Here is a 19,806-nt window from a genome sequence, read left to right as displayed (position 1 = left end):
TATTTTAGGCAGAAAATCTGGGGGTCATCCTATGCTGGCCTATATGGTATGTAGAGAAACATTAGCCTATAAGGGTCTGGCTCTCATTTTAAGGTTTAAGAGGAAATAATCGATGTCCAAACAATCTACTAGAATCATTTTGAACACCGGAGTGGATCATTTTTTGTCTTCATTATGCAATCTGCCTTCATCGTTTAACCCATTCGAGAAGGGGTTACAGCACTTACCCAGAGAGTAAGATGGAGGTGACAGTAACAATCCCGCTCTGTGTTGCCAGGTTGTCCGGAAACACGCGCATATGGCTGTGGGCTCCCTGACTATCAACGAAGAACGATCAGAAGTGATCGACTTCTCAGTTCCTTTCATCGAGACCGGAATCAGTGTCATGGTGTCACGGAGCAATGGAACTGTATCACCCTCTGCGTTTCTGGGTGAGTAAGATCTAATTGGCCAAAGATCAGTGGATAACCTCCCCTAAATTCTTAATTCATTCATTGAAGCCTTTCTGTGTCACATAAAGTGCCAGGGTGACTTCTCCTGTCCAGATCTGATCTTCATTGGCTCATTACCAAGGAATTAATCTTCCTCCATTAATTATTACAGCCGGGTTCGAATCGGGCATTGTCTGCAAGGGTCGGGGTCTTCCCGTGTCGGGGTGGGGCTTCCCCGGATGCTCTGGTTTTCTCTCACCCTTCAAAGCTTACAGGGTTGTAGGTTCATTTGGGGGTAATGAGGTGGGATGGGTTTAAACTGTGCAGTAAGTCAAATTTTACATTAAAAAAAACATTGGTATCCCATGTGACCACAATGCAAGGGGCTATCAATTCCCTGCCCCCTTATCCCAATCCTGCTATGGTTTCACAATTCTCCTATCTAGACCTTGGTCAAGGCCTTCATTCAAATAAACTAGTTGCACATTCCCTCAATGCTGTTTAGTCGAGAGGTCCCAGTAATTCAAGATTATGCCGTAAAACAGGTGAGATATAACACAAAATCTCCTCTAGTCTACCATAAGGCAGACCAAGATTCGTTATCAGCAGAAAGTGCCCGGCGCCCATTACAGCCAGAGAAAGAGAAACCAAAAGAAAATTCCCCGTCCCCCATGGAGTCACTGAAGCTTCTGCAGCCCTCGGTCTAAACCTTCAGCGACCCGAGCTCCAGATCCAAACCTCTGATATCGTCTGGTAGCCTCCTTCCCTGGTTCTGATGCCCGGTACCCCTTCCCGCTGGTCTCCTGCAGTCCACGAGCCCATTGACCACTGCCACCAGCAGCCCAGATCTCATCAGAGGCCCGGCTCCATGATCCCAGTAGGTTGCCCTCCTCGTGTGGGAAATGGTGAGGTGATGGGCTGTTACCCCCGTATTTTGTGCTGTGACAGAACCGTTCAGCGCAGATGTCTGGGTGATGATGTTCGTGATGCTCCTCATCGTCTCCGCTGTTGCTGTTTTTGTCTTTGAGTATTTCAGCCCCGTGGGGTATAACCGCTGCTTGGCTGATGGAAGGGGTAAGCACAGTCACTTCACCCACTCTCTTCATAACCTTTGGGGCCCCCGAATGGTGTTGCGGGAGGAGGTGGGGGGCGTGCATGGGGTGGCCCTTCCTGCGGCTGTTGGGGTGGGAGCCAAGGGGGCAAGTGCGGCCCTTCCTGCGGGAATCCTGGGATGATAGTATGGCCTGACGAAGGCCTAAACTCATCTCCATTTCACCAGGTGGTTTCGTCTTTCTCGACAGCTCAGGGGAGAGGAGGGTGGGTGTGCAAGCTCCCAGCCGGAATACCAACAGCTCCTCGCTGTTTGGGTGGTCAGGCTGAGCACGGTTGTTCGTCCTTGGGGGAAGTACAAGAGAGCTGAGGAGAGTACCGAAGTCTCACGGCACCCTCCAAGCCATTGAACCTGTCGTCTCTTTTGTTGTGCGCAGAGCCAGGAGGCCCTTCGTTCACCATTGGAAAAGCCATTTGGCTGCTCTGGGGCCTTGTTTTCAATAACTCCGTGCCAGTCCAGAACCCAAAGGGGACCACAAGTAAGATCATGGTGTCAGTCTGGGCCTTTTTCGCTGTGATCTTCTTGGCCAGTTACACAGCCAACCTTGCTGCATTCATGATCCAAGAGGAATACGTGGACCAGGTCTCGGGCCTCAGCGATAAGAAGGTACGCTATCAGCCACTCCTACGATGGCCATGTGCTGAGTTGACCTGTGATGGGGGGGCGGCACATGGTGGTTAGCGCGTCGCCTTTACAGCACCAGCGATCGGGACCAGGGTTTGAAGCCGCGCTGTCTGGAAGGAGTTTGCACATTCTCCCTGTGTCTGCATGGGTTTTCTCCGGGGGCTCTGGTTTCCTCCCACCATTCAAAATGTACTGGGGGTGTAAATTGGACTCTTGGGCCAAAATGGCCTGTTACCGTGATGTATGGGATTGATGAAGTGGGGACGCGGCGCAGACGACTGGCTCTTATAGTTGTTTTCTTTCCCTTTTATTCCTTACCTTTGGTTACCCGGTCACCTTGATTGTTTTTTTTCCGAGATATTTGTGTTCTTTGCATCTGTATAGGTTTATTTTCAGTCGTATGGGGTGGGCGGGGGGAGGGGAAAGAGGGGATAAAAGCGGACTCTGTGTGTCATTTTGATGTTGGATTGTATTTGTTTAAATTTAAACGAGTCTGAAAATCAAAAATCAAATATTCAAAAATAGTACGAAAATGGTTCAAGGAGTGACCCTCAGAAGACTGAACCAACCCAATCTTGAATCTCTTGTGATCTACCGTTCCCAACAAGGCTACAGTGCACAACCTTGCCAGAGGCCTTGATGAAGTCCATATAGACAATGCTCACCACCCAGCCTGTGTCAATTCTCCTGGTCACCTCTTATTAAATTTGTGAGGCACAATTTCCCATGTACAAAGCCATGAGAAAAGGTCCGCAATCAGTACATGCCTTTCCAAATGCTGTTAGATTTTGCCCTGAAGAATCCCCCTTCCAGTAACCTTCTCGCCTCTAATACAAGGCTCACAACTCTGTAGAATCCTTGGTCGTCCTTGCAGTTCCTTTTAAATAAAGCTACAAAATTAGTCACTAGCCTTCCAATACCTTACCCTTGGCTAAAAGGGATGCAGCTATCTCAACCAGAGCCACACAAGTTCTTCCCTAGAGAGAGAGAGAGAGAGAGAGAGAGAGAGAGAGAGAGTATAAAAATCACACAAGTAAATGCTGGAGGAACTCAGCCAGTCTCACAGCGTCCATAGGAGGTAAAGATATATCGCCTACGTTTCAGGCCTGAGCCCTTCCTCAAGGGAGACAGAATGAGAGGAAAGTAGATAGGGGGACAAAGAGAGGGGGGTGTGGATTAACATAAATGAGGTGTTGCTCCTCCAAATTGCGGGTGGTCTCAATCTGGCAGTGCATGAGACTATGGACAGACATGTCAGCAAGCGAATGGGATGGGGAATTGAAATTAGGTGGGGGGGGAGGTCCTTGGGAGATCCACACCATTGCAACAGACGGAGGCAAGGTGCTCTATGAAATGATCTCCGATATAGAGGAGGCCACAATGGGATCACCGGATACAGTAGATGACCCCAGCAGATTCACTTGGAAGGGCAGTTTGGGCCCCCGATTAATGGTGAGGGAAGAAGTGTAGGAACATTGAGCATCTCCTACAGACACATGGGTAGGCGCCAAGGGGATGATTGGTGGGGAGGGAGGAGTGGACAAGGGAGTCATGGGGGTGCGGTCCCTGAGAGTGGTGGTGGAATCACGTAGTCGCTGGCGGAAATGGGAGGAGGATATATTGACCATGGAGGTTAGTAGAGAGGTAGGTGAGGACAAGGGAATCCTGTCCTTGTTGTGCTTGGGGACAGAGGGGGCCAGAGCAGACGTGCAGGTGATAGAGGATATGTGGGTGAGGTCCGAGTTGGACAGAGGAGGACATCTAGGATGATCTGGCATGGATGATCTTGTCCTGAGAGCAGATGCAACTGAGATGGAGGAATAGAGAGAAAGGAATGGAATCATTACAGGGGAAAGATGTGAAGAGGTGTAGTTGATGTTGCTGTGGGAGTTGCTGGGTTTGTGGAAGATGTCTGTTGAGGTTTGTCTCCAATCGAGAAAAAAGGGAGAGTGTTGCTAGAGATCGACCAAGTGAATTTGAGGTTGGGGAGGAAGTTGGCAGCAAAGTAATGAGTGTCAACGAGCTCATTGTGGGTACATGAGGCAGCACCAATGTAGTCATTGATGTAAGGGAGGAAGAGTTGAGGGGTTTTTTCTATGTAGGCTGGCAGCATGGATTTCTCCACTTAGCCAACAAAAAGGCAGGCCTCGCTGGGGCCCATGTGGAAACCCAAAGCTACCCCTTTAACCTGGAGAAAGTGGATGAGTTCAAGGAGAAATTATTGAAGGTGAGGACAAGCTCCACCAGGTAGAGGAGGGTGGTGGTGGAGTGGGACTGGTTAGGTCAAGAAAGAAATGAAGGGCATTGAGGCCTTCAGTATGGGGGATGGAGATGAGGAGGGATTGGATGTCCGTGGAAAGATGAGGTGGAGAAAGAGAGAGAGAGAGAGAGAGAGAGAGAGAGAGAGAGAGAGAGAGAGAGAATGTTTCTGTGAAATGCAGATGAGAACTTCCAGGAGATCAGGCTCTGCCAATAGACATAAAATCTGAGATGCTATTACAGATGGATTCCCTGAAACTGAACTGTACTACCAGCCTAGTGACTTGGCCACTACCCTGCCTTATTCACTATGAATGAGTGGGACACTATGTCCTGTACATTTGAACTCCTCTCAGTATCAGTTTTGTCTTTATTTCTCTATAACAGATTGTGTTTTGTTCTCTCTGCAGTTCCAGAGACCGAATGATTTTTCTCCACCTTTTCGATTTGGGACAGTTCCCAATGGAAGCACAGAAAGAAACATCCGTAACAATTACCTCGAAATGCACAGCTACATGACCAAGTACAATCAGAAATCAGTGCTGGATGCGTTAATAAGCTTGAAAGCTGGGTAAGAATGCGTATTGTTGTATAGGCAATTAGATGCTTTTTGGGAGTCTAGGCAGTATTAATGTCACATCCCCAGATCAGAAGCATTTAGGGAATTTTTATTCCGAAAAAGAATTAGAATTTATTGTCATGAACAAGTCGCGAAATTCTTTTTTTTTTGCGACAGCATCATGGGTAAAACATTCACATAAATCACCTTACAATAAACAAAAATAGCATACGGAAAGTCAAAGTTAGGCAGCGTCTTTGGTTCAGTGATCATTCCGGAATCTGACGGCAGCGGGGAAGAACCTGTCCTTGTGCCGCTGAGTGCTCGTCTTCAGGTTCCTGTCCCTTTTCCCCGACAGTCGTGGAGTGAAGAGGGTCTGGTCTGGGTGGTGGTGGTGGCGGGTCTTTGAGGATAGAGGTTGCTTTCTTAAGACACCACCTCATGTCGATGTCCTCAATGGAGTTAAGTCTGGTGCCCGTGATGTCGCTGGCCGAGTTACCAACCCTCTGGAGTTTTTTTTCTTTTCCTGAACATCGCACAAGGCGGACATTTCCTCTGTGTGCTGTGCTTCACAAGGTGAGATCTTGGTGCATGGGATGAGTCCAAGACATTAAAGATCTTCCAGCTGGATTTTAATTTTTCATTTGCTCTGCATTTTGATTAATATTCTCATTAACAGATGGTTAACAACTGTGTTAAAATCACATAGGCATTGCTTTTAATTTGGTTATTTCTCCGAGACCCTAGAGGCAATGCAGAGGAACCAGCTGATGCCTGATGTCAGAGAAGAGAGCTTCAAAAGAACAATTCTTTCTGGCTGCCCTGGCCTCCGATGCCCTGAACGACCTTGCCCGAATTTATAAGATCACATTGCTAACACTTCATATTCTGCCTCCAGAGGGAAAGGTTTCCTCTGGCACCCTGTTGAATCTCTTTTATCACATTAAACATCTTGATCATTCACACTTCTAGACTCAAAGGAATTCAAGCCACTTTAGTGCAAGCTCTCCTCATCAATTAAACTTAAATCCCTGTAATGCCAAAAACAGTTAACAGTAAGTGAAGTGACTAGAGACAGCAGGAGAGCTGGGTGGAACTCAGACACGTGTCCGACAAAGAATGCGTTGGGTCTGAAGCTCAAAGGAACTGATAGAATGGCCATGTAGACCCTGATAAATGAATGATTTCTCATTTAGTTCCTTGCACTTTGGTTCTATCCTTGACTAACTTTTCAACAAAGTTGGGCTTAAACTTCAATCCAAAGTTTGAGCCTGCAACCAAGATGATGGTTTTCTGCCTGCCCTCTTTTAGATCTCCCACAAACCTCAAAACATATGCATGTGTATGCGCGCGCACACACAAACACACATGCACACACGCAGTCTATCTGTCTCATACACACACAGACAGACAGTCTATCTGTCTCATATACACACACACACACGCAGTCTATCTGTCTCATATACACACACACACACACAGTCTATCTGTCTCATACACACACACAACACACACACATGCACACGCGCAGTCTATCTGTCTCGTACACACACACGCAGTCTATCTGTCTCATACACACACACACATGCACACACGCAGTCTATCTGTCTCATACACACACACACACAGTCTATCTGTCTCATACTCACACACACACATGCACACACGCAGTCTATCTGTCTCATATACACACACACACATGCACACACGCAGTCTATCTGTCTCATACACACACACACACACAGTCTATCTGTCTCATATACACACACACACACACATGCACACACACAGTCTATCTGTCTCGTACACACACGCGGTCTATCTGTCTCATACACACACACACACACACACACACACACACACATATGCACGCACACAGTCTATCTGTCTCATACACACACACACACACATGCACACACGCAGTCTATCTGTCTCATATACACACACACACACACACAATCTATCTGTCTCATATACACACACACACACACGCAGTCTATCTGTCTCATATACACACACACATGCACACACGCAGTCTATCTGTCTCGTACACACAAGCGGTCTATCTGTCTCATATATACACACACACACACACACACATGCACGCACACAGTCTATCTGTCTCATACACACACACACACATGCACACACACAGTCTATCTGTCTCATACAAACACACACACACACACACACACACACACACACACACACACACACACACACACACACACAGCCTATCTCTCTCTCACACAGTCTAAAACACACAGGCACTTAGTCTATCACACACTCACAGTCTATCACACACACACACACACACACACACTCTCTCTCTCTCTCTCTCTCTCTCTCTCTCTCTCTCTCTCTCTCTCTCTCTCTCTCATATGCACACACTCTTCCTCTCCTTCTCTCTCTTTCTGTGACTTGGTTAAATAAGGAGTTATGCCCTAAGCTCTCTATGCCTGCTGCAGAGTGGTCCTATACAAGCCTGGGAGGTGTTTTAACTTCCAGCTCATCCCCAATGAGTCTGGACTAATGGACTTTGAAAGGCAGTTCTGTTTTTGGCAAAGATGCAAGGAAGGGTTAGTGCAGGTTGTGCTGTGTGTCTGCAGACTGGAGTGCAACATTCACCTCTCTAAGTGTGTGGGTTTCCTTCAACACAGCAAAAGCTGCTGAATCTGTGGGTTCAAAACCACTATTCTTTATCAGGCCACAGTGTCTGAAAAGTGCGTTGACAATAACGAATGTTGTCTAGTTAACATTGAGAGATATAACGATGGCAAACATAAAAAAATTGTTGACAAAAGAGCACACAGTGGTAACAAAGCAGCGTTACAACATCCACAAATGTGGGAAAGTACCTCTTCTCTGCATAAATGCAATTTTTAACAACATTCTTTTATTTGTTGTGCAGATACCAATATCTTCAGAAGCCACGAAATCCAGTAAAACACAGAAAACTGACCCTAGACTTCAAGGGTCTCCTTGTAGATTCTGTTTTTAAACTTTCTGTTTGAGGGTAACACTTTACTACTGCAGTGTCTGGCATTCAGTTAAGCCTAACATCAGTGGCCAGGAAATTTGCAGAAATCTATTATTAAGGAAATGGCAACAGCCATTTAGAAAATAATAATTGGATTAGAATCAGGATTTATTGACATGAGCAAGTCATGAAATTCCATGTTTTGTGGCAGCGTCTTACAACAATAATATATATTTAAACCATCTTACAACAATAATATATATTTAAAAAATAATAATAGTTCACGAAAAGTAAGGTAATGTCTGTGGTTCATTGATTATTCAGGAATCCGATGGCAGCGGGGAAGAAGCTGTTCTTGTGCCGCTAAGTACTCATCTTTAGGCTCCTGTACCTTTTCCCAATGATAGCAGAGTGAAGAGGGAATGGTCTGGGTGGTGGGGGTCTTTGAGGATAGAGGCTGGTTCTTTAAGACACTGCCTCATGTAGATGTCCTCAATGGAGTAGAGTCTGGTGCCTGTGATGTCGCAGGCCGAGTTAACAACCCTCTGGAGTTTATTCCTGTCCTGAGAGTTGGCGCCTCCATACCAGGCAGTGATGCCACCAGCCAGAATGCTCTCCGTGGTCCACCCGTAGAAGTTTTTGAGAATCTTCAGTGACAAACCAAATCTCCTCAAACACCTCACAAAGCATGGACACTGGTGGGCCTTCTTCATGATTGCATCAACATGGAGGCCCCAGGACAGATCCTCAGAGATGTTGACACTCAGGAATTTGAAGTTCTTGACCCTCTCCACCATTGAGCCCTCGATGAGGGCTGGGGCATGTTCCTCTGACTCCCTCCTGAAGTCAACAATCATCTCCTTGGTTTTGCCGACATTGAGCGCAAGGTTGTTGATGTGACACCACTTAACAAGCTGATCTCTCTCCCTCCTGGACGCTTCCTTATTGCCATTTGTGATGCTGTCGACCACTGTGGGGTCATCAGCAAACTTGTAGATAACACTGGAATTGTTCCTGGCCACACAGTCATGGGTGTATAATGAGTCGAGCAGTGGGTTAAGCACACATCCTTGGGGTGCGCCTGTGTTGATGATCAGTGAGGAGGAGACCTTGTTTCCAATTTGTACTGACTGTGATTTCCAATGAGGAAGTCAAGGATCCAGTTGCAGAGGGGGGTACAGAGGCCTAGAGTTTGTAGCTTCTTGACCAGCTCTGAGGGAATAATGAGATTGAAGGCCAAGCTGTAGTCGATGAAGAGCAGCCGTGTGTATGAATTGCTGTTTTCAAGGTAATCCAGAGGTGAGTGGAGAGCCAGTGATATTGCATCTGCTGTGGAGCGATTGGGACGATAGGCAAATTGCAGTGTATCCAGATCATTACTTAGGTTCGTGTTAATTCTGGCTATGCCCAGCCATATAACCATATAACCATATACAGCACAGAACAGGCCAGTTTGGCCCTACTAGTCCATGCCAGAACAAATCCCCACCCTCCTAGTCCCACTGACCAGCACCTAGTCCATACCCCTCCAATCCTCTCCCCTCCATGTAATTATCCAGTCTTTCCTTAAATGTAAATAACGTCCCTGCTTCAACCACCTCTGCCGGAAGCTTATTCCACATCCCAACCACCCTTTGCGTGAAGAAATTTCCCCTCATGTTCCCCTTATAATTTTCCCCCTGCAATCTCAAACCATGGCCTCTGGTTTGAATATCCCCATTCTTAATTGAAAAAGCCTATCGATGTTGACTCTCTCTGTCCCTTTTAAAATCTTGAACACCTCCATCAAATCCCCCTTCAATCTTCTACACTCCAGAGAAAAAAGTCCCAGGCTGCTCAACCTTTCTCTGTAACTCAAACCCTGACATCCTGTCAACATTCTCGTGAACCTTCTCTGCACTCTCTCTATTTTGTTTATATCCTTCCTATAATTCGGTGACCAAAACTGCACACAGTATTCCAAACTTGGCCTCACCAATGCTTTGTACAATTTCATCATAACATCCCAACTCTTGAATTCAATACTCCGATTTAGCCTCTCAAAGCATTTCATCACAGTAGAAGTTTATGCTACTGGACAATAGTCGATGGGGGCAGCTCACTCTACTCTTCTTGGGTACCGAGATGATTGATGCCCTTTTGAAACAGGTGAGAACCTCTGACTGTAGTAATGAGAGGTTGAAAATATCTGTGATCGTGGACATTAGCAGATTCAACATGGATTTATGGAAGAGAAATCATATTTGACAAATCAATCGGAGTTTTTCTGAGACTATAACCATCAGAATAAATAATGGAAACTGTAGAAAGGACAAAATGAAGCTTTTACAAATACGTCAGAACAGGTTTACACTGGCTGTGGTCTTCTGAGATGAAGCTGAGTAACTTATGGTTATTTTCTAATATAGAGACCATCCCATGAACTCCAGGGGAGGAACTTACAACTACACTTATGAAGTATAAAGAGAATTGCATACAGCTTACCGTATAGACATGTAATAGTCGACACCATGCACAAGTCAAACCCTCCCCCCCTCTATTTTTGGCCCCAGCTGCCCGACAATCCGAGCTCTCGACTCTCTGATCACAGACTTACCATCCAGTCCCAGTCACCTGCCCGCCCATCATAACTCCCGATGTCCTAAATGCGGACTTTCACCTAAGCCCCAGCTGCCCACCCATCAGAACTCCTGACGCCTCGAACGACGCAGGTCAAAAGTAGTACGATTGCAAAAGTCAACCCCATGGATTTTACACTAAAGTTTGGTCCATAAAACTCACCTGTTACACACATATTTACCGTATGTAACATAGTCAGGATCAAAGTACCTCAAATTACTCTCTGCTGGAATAATGGTCATGTATGTAGTACCAAGTGCAAAATGTTTCACAGGAAATATTTATTCATTAAAATAGAGAGAGTGAGAAAAGTCAGGTAAAACCCACAAGAGTAATCATTCATTCTCGGACAACTGGCTTCCCTGTTGATATCAGCTTATAATAAATTTTATTCTGGAGTAGACGACAGAAACTATTGGATGCAGTATCTTCGGTATTTTCAAGAATCCTTTGAGAAGGTGTCACGCGCGAAGTTATTAAACAAAAATGGTGTGTGTGTTAACACACCGACGTAGATCAGTTAATGGACGGAAAATTATATAGGAATAAACGAGACATTTTTGAGTTGGAAAACTCTGATACTGGGATGTCGCGAGGTTCAGTGTTGTGGGGGGGTGTCTTGGGGTACATTGTCTATAATCGGTAATAGAATGAAGAAGCCAGGTGTCTGAAATTCCAAAATTAGGTGGCAGCGCTGACTGTGGGGAGAATGCCAAGAGGTTTCAGGGAGATATTTTCCCCGGAGAAGTAGAGGGGTGAAGAAATGGCACTGGGGAAAATATGAGCTCATTCACTTTTATGGGAAATAGAGAAATCTAAATACATTTCAAATGATGAAAGATGGAAAATCTTTTGTATTCAGAGAATTCTAAGAACCCTTGTTATACATTGTCTCTACTGCAAACTAATTTGAGTTGGAGAGCAGAGATCTTCCTGCAGTTTTATAGAGTTGTGGTCTCCCTGTCCAAGGAATGGTTCACTTGTTTATTTAAGTTTGTTTGTCGCATTATACCAAGCTCAGTGAGAAAGGTTCATTCGTGAGCTAACTAACAGGTTAGCTCTAACATTCATACAACATTAGGGGGAATTTCTTCACACAGAGAGTAGTGGGAGCATAGAATGAGCTCCCAGCTGAAATGGTGAATGCGGGTTCAATTTTAGCATTTAAGATAAATTTGGGTGGGGTGGGGGGAACAGAAGGATATGGAATGGGTGCAGGTCAGTGAAACTAGACAGAAGAATAGTTTGGCACAGACCAGGAGGCCAAAGGGACTGTGTTGAAATGGTTCTGGCTGTGTTGAGAGCACATTTTACAGAATACAGGATTGAAATGACAAGAGAGGTCAGTAAGCACCAAGCAAATGTTGTGGGGTCCATTCAAGAGCCTGATAACTCCAGGGAAGAAACTGCCTTTGAGCCTTTTGGTGTGTACGTTTCCACTATTCTGCCCCACATTTGTACCATATTTGCTCACAGATTCCTGCATCTGCAGTTTTTATATTTTACTTATTGTGCAGTGACAAATCAATTGGAGTTTTTCTGAGACTATAATCCTCTACTGAGGGCGAACATTGCGTTATGAGGTTGTGACCTCCTGAAATTTGATGGCCTCCACTTGCCTTTGCAGGAAGTTGGATGCTTTCATTTACGATGCTGCTGTGTTGAATTACATGGCCGGGAGGGATGAAGGCTGCAAGCTGGTAACCATCGGCAGTGGTAAGGTTTTCGCCACCACCGGCTACGGAATCGCCATCCAGAAGAACAGCGGCTGGAAGCGCGCAGTGGATCTCGCTATTCTGCAGCTTTTTGGTGACGGTGAGGGAGTTTGTTACTTTCTGCGTAGCTGCAGATCCGAGGTGTAGGGAGGTCCTTGGCTCACATTCCCCGCCCCAAGGTAACACCACCCTGCAATAAACTGGCTGCTCAGGTGTTAGTATTGGTGGGATGAGTGTGAAATAGGTGTGATGTAATTAAAACCTCACTATCAATAGCAAACACATTAGTGGGCCTGTCCACTATCAACTTGCTCTCACCCGCATAGCCTCCACTACCTCGCACATCTTCCCTGGTCCCCTCCGCCACCACCCCCCCAACATTAACAAGGACAGGATTCCCTTTGTCCTTACCTACCACCCCACCAGTCCAACACATTACCCTCTGCCACCTACTCCATAGTCCCACCTGCAGATGGGTCATCCCTTCGCCTCCCCTCTCCACCTTCCTCATCCACTCCTTCCTCCCCAACTATCATCGCCTCCTTGGCACCTACCCCTATGACCACAGGAGGTGCTTCAGTTGAGCCCACACCTCCTCCCTCAAACAGTCCTTCCAACTGAAGCAACACTTCACTTGCGAGTCTGCAGGGGTCATCTACTGCATCCAGTGCACCTGTTGTGGTCTCCTCTACATTGGAGAAACTGGGAGATTGCTTCATTGAGCACCTTGACTGTCTGCCATAATCGTGGGGATCTCCCAGTGGCCACCCATTTCAATTCCCTGTCCCATTCCCTTGCCGATATGCTCTCGTGCACTGCCAGACTGAGACCACCCATGAATTAGAAGAACAACACCTCCTCCTCCATCTGGGCACCCTCCAACCGAATGGCGAACATTGACTTCTCCCGTGAGCCGCCTTCCTTGCCCTATCCATCCCTATGTCTCCTTTCCTCTACCTCTGTCTCTCTGTCTCTCTTCCCTTTTCCCTGCCTCTCCTCTTACCCAGCTCTGCATTCACAGAGCCAATCCCCCCCCCCCACCGCCCAATCAATTCTCACCTTGACCTCCTATCCATGACCAATTAGCATCTTTTGTCTGTTGGTCTGTAATCCTCCCTCTGCCCTTTCTTTCCTCCTCCCACCCTTTTACTTGCCTCATGCCTTGAAGAAGGCTGCAGGACCGAGACGACGGCGATATATCTTTACCTCCCTTGGACTCTGCAAAACCGGCCGAGTCCCTCCAGCACTTATTATTTATGGTACAGTCTCCTGACCCACAAGTATCGAACCACCTTAAGTTGACCAATTTGGAGCTTGACCCATTGCGAGAGGATCCTCAAGAATGGAGATGCCTTCATCTGCCAAATGAAAGACAAAAGTGATAGCTCCTAAAATGCTAAATGGCAAAGGGAGAGGACAAATTAGGAAGCTCATCCAATGGGCTACAAAGGCCAGATGGGTGAAATAACTCCTTATTTATACCGCCATCCAATATTTAAAACAAGGACAATGATTCAAATCAATTAAAACTCATTTTACTTCTGCATCTAGGATGGCCTTAACACATTAGGAAATAAAGACTCCCAGAAGGAGCATTGGAAGAGACTCATTTAATTAAAAATTGAATGAAATGGTGGGAGAGTGAGGAACCGTTGGAATGAAAATGGAACAAATGGTTTCTGTCGGCACCGAGCCACCCCTCCAGCCTCCTGAGTCTGCTCCTCAATATAATTACTTTGTATTCTCAGGAAAGAAACTCCATTTTAATTAGTAGTACGACACTAAGTGACATCAACTCGAAAGAAGGCTAAATTTAGTCTCTTTTGTGGTTAATGGTTTGATATTTAAATATGGTCTTGATTTCACTTATATGCGGGCATGCCACCAGTCATTGCTTGACCACTGAAGCCCATTTTCTAATAATTCCAAAGCTGGCAGTCTCCCTCCCGAGGATCCGACCTGAACCACATGCACCCATCTGGAAAGAGAGTTAGTGATGCCAGCAAAGTAAATGTAGAGAATTAATAACTCGCATCGGATGCCTCTGAGGTTAACCATCCTGCTCTTGGTGCAAAGTGAAAATGAATTTTGTGTGGACGAACTGAGAGATCTTGTAGGACGCTCAAGGCTGCTGCACAGGTGGATGGTGTTGTTGAAATAAGAGGTGGTGCGCTGGCCTTCATTAACCGGAGGATCGAGTTCAAGAGCAGTGAGGTAATATTGCAGCATGATTAGACCCTGCTTGGAATATTCAGTCTGGTCACCTCATTCCTGGGAGGTTGTGAATGCTATGGAGAGAGGGAAGAGAAGATTTACAAAGATGTGGCTTGGATGGGAGGGTATTCTTTAAGAGGATAGGTTGAGTGAACTTGGTCTTTTCTCCTTGGGCGATGAGGGGTGACCTGGTAGAGGTGTACAAGATGATGAGGGGCAATGACCATGTGGGGTAGGGAGGGTTTAGTACCTTTTTTTTTAATGAATATATGGGTCGGCACAACATCGAGGGCTGAATGACCTATGGTGTAGTGTAATCGACATCTGGAATGCAAGGAGTATCAACTCTGCCTCGGGAAAGCTACCAGCATACAAAAAACCCCATCCCAGCCCGGGTTCATTCTCTTCTCCCTCCTCCCATCAGGCAGAAGATTGAAAATGCAAACCTCTGCAATCAAAGTTTCTTTCATGCTGTTATCATTCTCTTGAATGGACCCCTCATCAGCAAGAGATGATGCCCCTGCACTGTTTCACTGCCCTCTTCTTGCTATCTTTGTCCTCAGTGGGTGGAATGGATCCTTGATGATTGCTGCTGCTCTCCAACGGCTAGTGGTTTTCAAAATGCCCTCTTAAACTCACAATCCACCGTAAGCAATCCCTACAATCTGTGATTAGTAAAGGATTGCTTAAGGTGGGATGTGTGGAAAGAAAAAAGTTGAGAACCACTGCTCTACGCTAACCGTGCTGCCCTAAATTAAAAAAAAGTGCTTAATGTAGTAATTAGTGTAAATCAGTGGTTTTCAAACCATTTCTTTCCATCCACATCCCACTTTAAGTAGTCCCTATGCCAGAGGTGCTCTGTGATTAGTAAGAGATTGCTTAAGGTGGGATGTGGGTGGTAAAAAAAGGTTTGGAAACCACTGTTTTAATCGTCCCTCATTGACTTGTTATGTGCAAGGTTTCATGACTCCAAAGGAAATGGATCAATGACAATTTTTCTCAAGCAAAATATTTCAGTTACAATTGGGTCTAGAGCAGTGATTCTCAAACTTCCCTTCCCACCCACATCCCACCTTAAGCAATCCCTTACTAATCACAGAGCATCAATGACCTAGGGATTACTTAAGGTAGAATGTGAGTTTGAAAGCCATTGGTCGAAACCCTCCACCTTTTAACTTATTGCAACATTACATTCTTCTCCTTGTTTTAATTTTGGACTTAAGTGGGAGTTTGACTTGTTTGGACCGTTTCAATGATTTTCACGACACCTTGGTACACAAGACAATAAACAATTAAATTCATTCCACTTTGGCACCCAGCTAATAAATTGCATTGTTCATCTGTGGGCAAGAGCTGAGGAGAAGGCCTAATTGGGTAGACGTTTCAAAGAGCTGGCCAAATGGTCTCCTTCGTAAATCTATGCCACCCTCCCCCATCCCCAGACATTACTATTTTTCAGCCATCGCACAGCTAGCCTCTCAAATAGTTAAGTTCAGATTTATTGTCAGAATCCACATGACATCACGTTCAACGCCAGCTCCTCTAGGAGTTTGCAGAGGTTTGCAATGACACCAGAAACCCTGACAAAAGTCTACAGAGGCACGGTGGGAAAGTGTGCTGACCGGCTGCACCACAGTCCGCTATGGGGACACCAAAACCCCTGAGCATAAAGCCCTCCAAAAGGTAGTGGACAGAGCCCAGGACATTACGGGCAAAGCCGTCCCCACTGTTGAGAGCATCGACAGGGAACGCTGCCGTTGGAGAGCAGCAGCAATTATCAAGGATCCACACCACCCAGCACACGCTCTGTTCTCGCTGCTGCCATCAGGAAAGAGGTATCGGTGCCACAAGACTCACACCACCAGGTTCAGGAACAGCTTCTTCCCCTCCACCATCAGACTCTTCAATGTCAAACTCAATCAGAGATTCATTAAGGACAGCCACGTTCTCAGTAGAAGCTCTCGATGGTGGGAAGGGTTTTGTCTGTGTCCACTACCTTTAGGCTTTGGGGTATTGGAGTGCCCATGATACGGCCAGTGTCACATTCCATCATACATTCTTTCCTTCCCCTCAATCTGAGGCTCTATCCTTTCACTTGTACAGCCAGGTGTCTTCTCCATCCCCATGGCCCAATTTGATTACATAGATTTGCTGACTGTTGCGCCATTAACAGTCACAAAACAATAAAGTTCTGAAACTTGATGGGCTTTTATTGAACAGCCATCAACCTCATTGACTGATCAATGGGGAGCATGCAAATGGCTATGGGTAGGATTGGTGCTGGGAAGTGCGCCCCGTCAGCAGCAGCCAATTATAACGTAACAGTGGTTTAGACACTGACCTTTTGATTTGCCTGTCTCGTTAACGGTCTCTCATTTTCTCTGCAGCCACAATCTGAGTAACCGGCTGTTTTCTTTCTCTCCCGCCCTCCCAGGAGACATGGAGGAGCTGGAAGCTCTCTGGTTGACCGGAATCTGCCACAACGAGAAGAATGAGGTGATGAGCAGCCAGCTGGATGTTGACAACATGGCGGGCGTGTTCTACATGTTGGGCGCGGCAATGACTCTCAGCCTCCTCACCTTCATCTGTGAGCACCTCTTCTACTGGCAGCTGCGTCACTGCTTCATCGGCAACTGCACCGGCAAGCCAGGCCTTGTGTTCTCCGTGAGCAGGGTAAGGCCACAGCGTTCCCTCCTTGCCCTCCTTGCCCTCCTGCCACGAGCACAGCATGGTACTGGAAAGTCTGGAGGCACCAACATTGCATCACAGTACAGGCCCTTATTCCCCGACTTCACACCCATAACCCTCTGTTTTTCTTAAATCCATGCGTCGTTTGGACTTCCACCACCACCTCCAGCATTCAGGCACCCACCACTCTCTGAGTAAAAACGTTTTTCCTCTGACATCTCCCTCAACTTCCCTCCACTCATCTTAAATCTCTCCAAAATATCTACCCCGTTTCCTGCAATGAGGTGACCAGAAGTGGATGCTTTCTTCCTGACTCACAGTAGGGAGGGTGGAGGTCCCACCAGTTTAAACCCGCTGCCTTCGATTAGCAACCTTGAGTCTGTTGTCCACCCCCACACACAGTCCTGGAATGAACTCTTTAGAACAATCTGATGGGTAGGATTGGTGGATTTATCTGCATGAATGGATTGGTCGCAGCTGCAATTCCAGTGGGAAGGCAAATCGTTGAGAATCAGTTCTTGATTCCTGGCACATCTCTTCGAAGAGGGCGTAGTGAAGATGCTTCAGATCTTCGCGTGTGGGGAAATAGTTGAACATGACTCCCTCTGGTGGTGAAGGATTGAATTGTGTCATCTGGTCTCAAAGTGGGACAATCGACCTGGCAAGAAATTCCTGATACATGCTGAGTCAGCCAATTCTGGCTGGGATCAACGACCCAAAGAGGAGCCCATTTTCCACAGATGATCTAATCATGAGTGGGACCGTGATGTGCGCCAAATTGGCCTGCTATGCACAAATCTTTGAGCAGTAACTGTCCTTCAAAGGTTCTTTAGTGCCTGAGAATCAGTTTAGAACTTGTGTTTTGTGAGGTACAATATAAATCATTATTTCACCCAAACTTTTATTAAAGAGACAAAATTACAGACGAATCCCGCGCTGTCTGTAAGGAGTTGGTACGGTCTCCCCATGTCTGCGTGGGTTTTCCCCAGGGGCTCCGGTTTCCTCCCACTGTTCGAAACATACCAGGGGTGTAAATTGGGTGGCGCAGACTTGTGGGCCAAAATGGCCTGTGTTACCATGCTGTATGTTTACATTTTTTTTAAAAAGGAATTGCTGGAGGACAGAATAGTCTGCCCTCCTTGACTTCCCCTGGCCATTCAAAGTTGTGATAATTTGGGGGATTTTCGTTCATCGTTCTCTTACCTCTTGAAACAATCAAGAAACTCACCTGGAAATTCATCCAACAACATTACTTGCTGATCATATCTTAAGAGTTCTGAAATATTGAAATATATTTCTTGGCACCAACTGTGGATATTTACCTTTTTTATGCTTGTTATCTTTAATCCTTCTCGAATATGAATTCCTATTTAAATTTTAAATTCATTCATACAGAACGGTAATGGGCCCTTTTGCCCCACGAGCTCGGGCCGCCCAATTACACCCAATTGACCTACAACCCCCCCCCCCCCACCACCGGTTACGTTTCAAAGGGTGGGAGGAAACTGGAGCCCCTGGGGAAACCCACGTAGACATGGGGAGAATGTACATACTCTTTACAGATGGCGCGGGATTCGAACCCAGGTTGCTGGCACTGTAATAGCATTGCGCTCACTGCTTCGCTGACTGCACCGTCCCTGATTTAATTAACATTTGTCTGTTTATTTATTGTTTATTTGCTTCTCCATCTATCTGAAGTTCCTGTGTAGCTGCAGTGAACAAGAATTTAAGTGCATCCATGCATTGTACTTGTGTACGTGGCAACAAGCTCTCATCTCATCAAGGCTGATGGCCCAGTAGAGTTGACTGAATGAAGAGTTTATTGAGGACACCATGCAGATGCAGTGAAAATCATCCCAGGGGCTCAAAACACACCAACAGCAATTAAAGTTTAATTAAGAAATAAGAAGAGAAACCCCAGATAATAAATATAAAAGGAAGAGAACAAAGAAATTTAAAAAAATAAGTATTCACAGTGGGACAGTGGTGCAAACCTGCTATGTTATTGATGGTCTATGAGCTGGAAAACTACCATAGAATTAAGGGCAAAAAGGCAGGCCATTCAGCCAATTGGAGTCAGATGTTCAAAACGCACTAGAGACCATAAGGGCTATAAGACAATGGAGGAAAATTTGGCCCTTCCAGTCTGGCCTCCCCCCTGTATATATTGTAGCCGCACTAGGCAGGCAGCGAGCTGACTTTAATGGGACTCTCGCGCGTGCTAAAATCCCTGGGAACCCGGTGACGCTTGCTACTCCTGAGACCTTTATGATGTCAGCCACCAGGCTGTGGGTTTGCCCCACACCCAGAGCTCTCACTGTCAGATCTGCCGCTGACTTGCCCGTGACTCCGTGAGCCAGTTTGCCTGTTGCCTGGGCAAGCCACTGCAATATTATTAAATTATATGTTTCTACATCAAGGCTTTCCAGCCTCATTCTCCTGCTTTCTTCCTATAACCCTTGATTTCCTTCTTCATCGAAAACTTATCTGTCTTAAATATCCTCAATGATGTCCTCCACAGCCAACCGCGGCAACAAATTCCCCACATTCACCACCCTTTGGGTAAAGAAATTCCTCCATGTCTTTGTTCTGAGTGGATATGTTGC

The 19,806-nt window shown here is 46.2% G+C and overlaps 1 protein-coding gene across 1 annotated transcript in view; it reads left to right on the top strand.

The window, feature by feature from the left end:
- The first annotated feature begins 299 nt into the window (after positions 1–299).
- LOC138748644 (glutamate receptor ionotropic, NMDA 2B-like) overlaps positions 300–19,806 on the top strand; it is a 29,705-nt gene continuing 10,198 nt past the window's right edge. The window contains exons 1-6 of the mRNA XM_069909181.1: positions 300–431; positions 1,380–1,505; positions 1,919–2,148; positions 4,836–4,996; positions 12,211–12,398; positions 16,947–17,185. Coding sequence (XP_069765282.1) covers positions 386–431; positions 1,380–1,505; positions 1,919–2,148; positions 4,836–4,996; positions 12,211–12,398; positions 16,947–17,185 — 990 coding nt within the window. The 5' untranslated portion in view covers positions 300–385. The remainder of the gene's footprint in view (positions 432–1,379; positions 1,506–1,918; positions 2,149–4,835; positions 4,997–12,210; positions 12,399–16,946; positions 17,186–19,806) is intronic.

Source organism: Narcine bancroftii, chromosome 13 (genome assembly GCF_036971445.1).
Source record: "Narcine bancroftii isolate sNarBan1 chromosome 13, sNarBan1.hap1, whole genome shotgun sequence".
NCBI classification, from domain to species: Eukaryota; Metazoa; Chordata; class Chondrichthyes; order Torpediniformes; family Narcinidae; genus Narcine; species Narcine bancroftii.
This window is presented reverse-complemented; position numbering and strand designations above follow the sequence as displayed.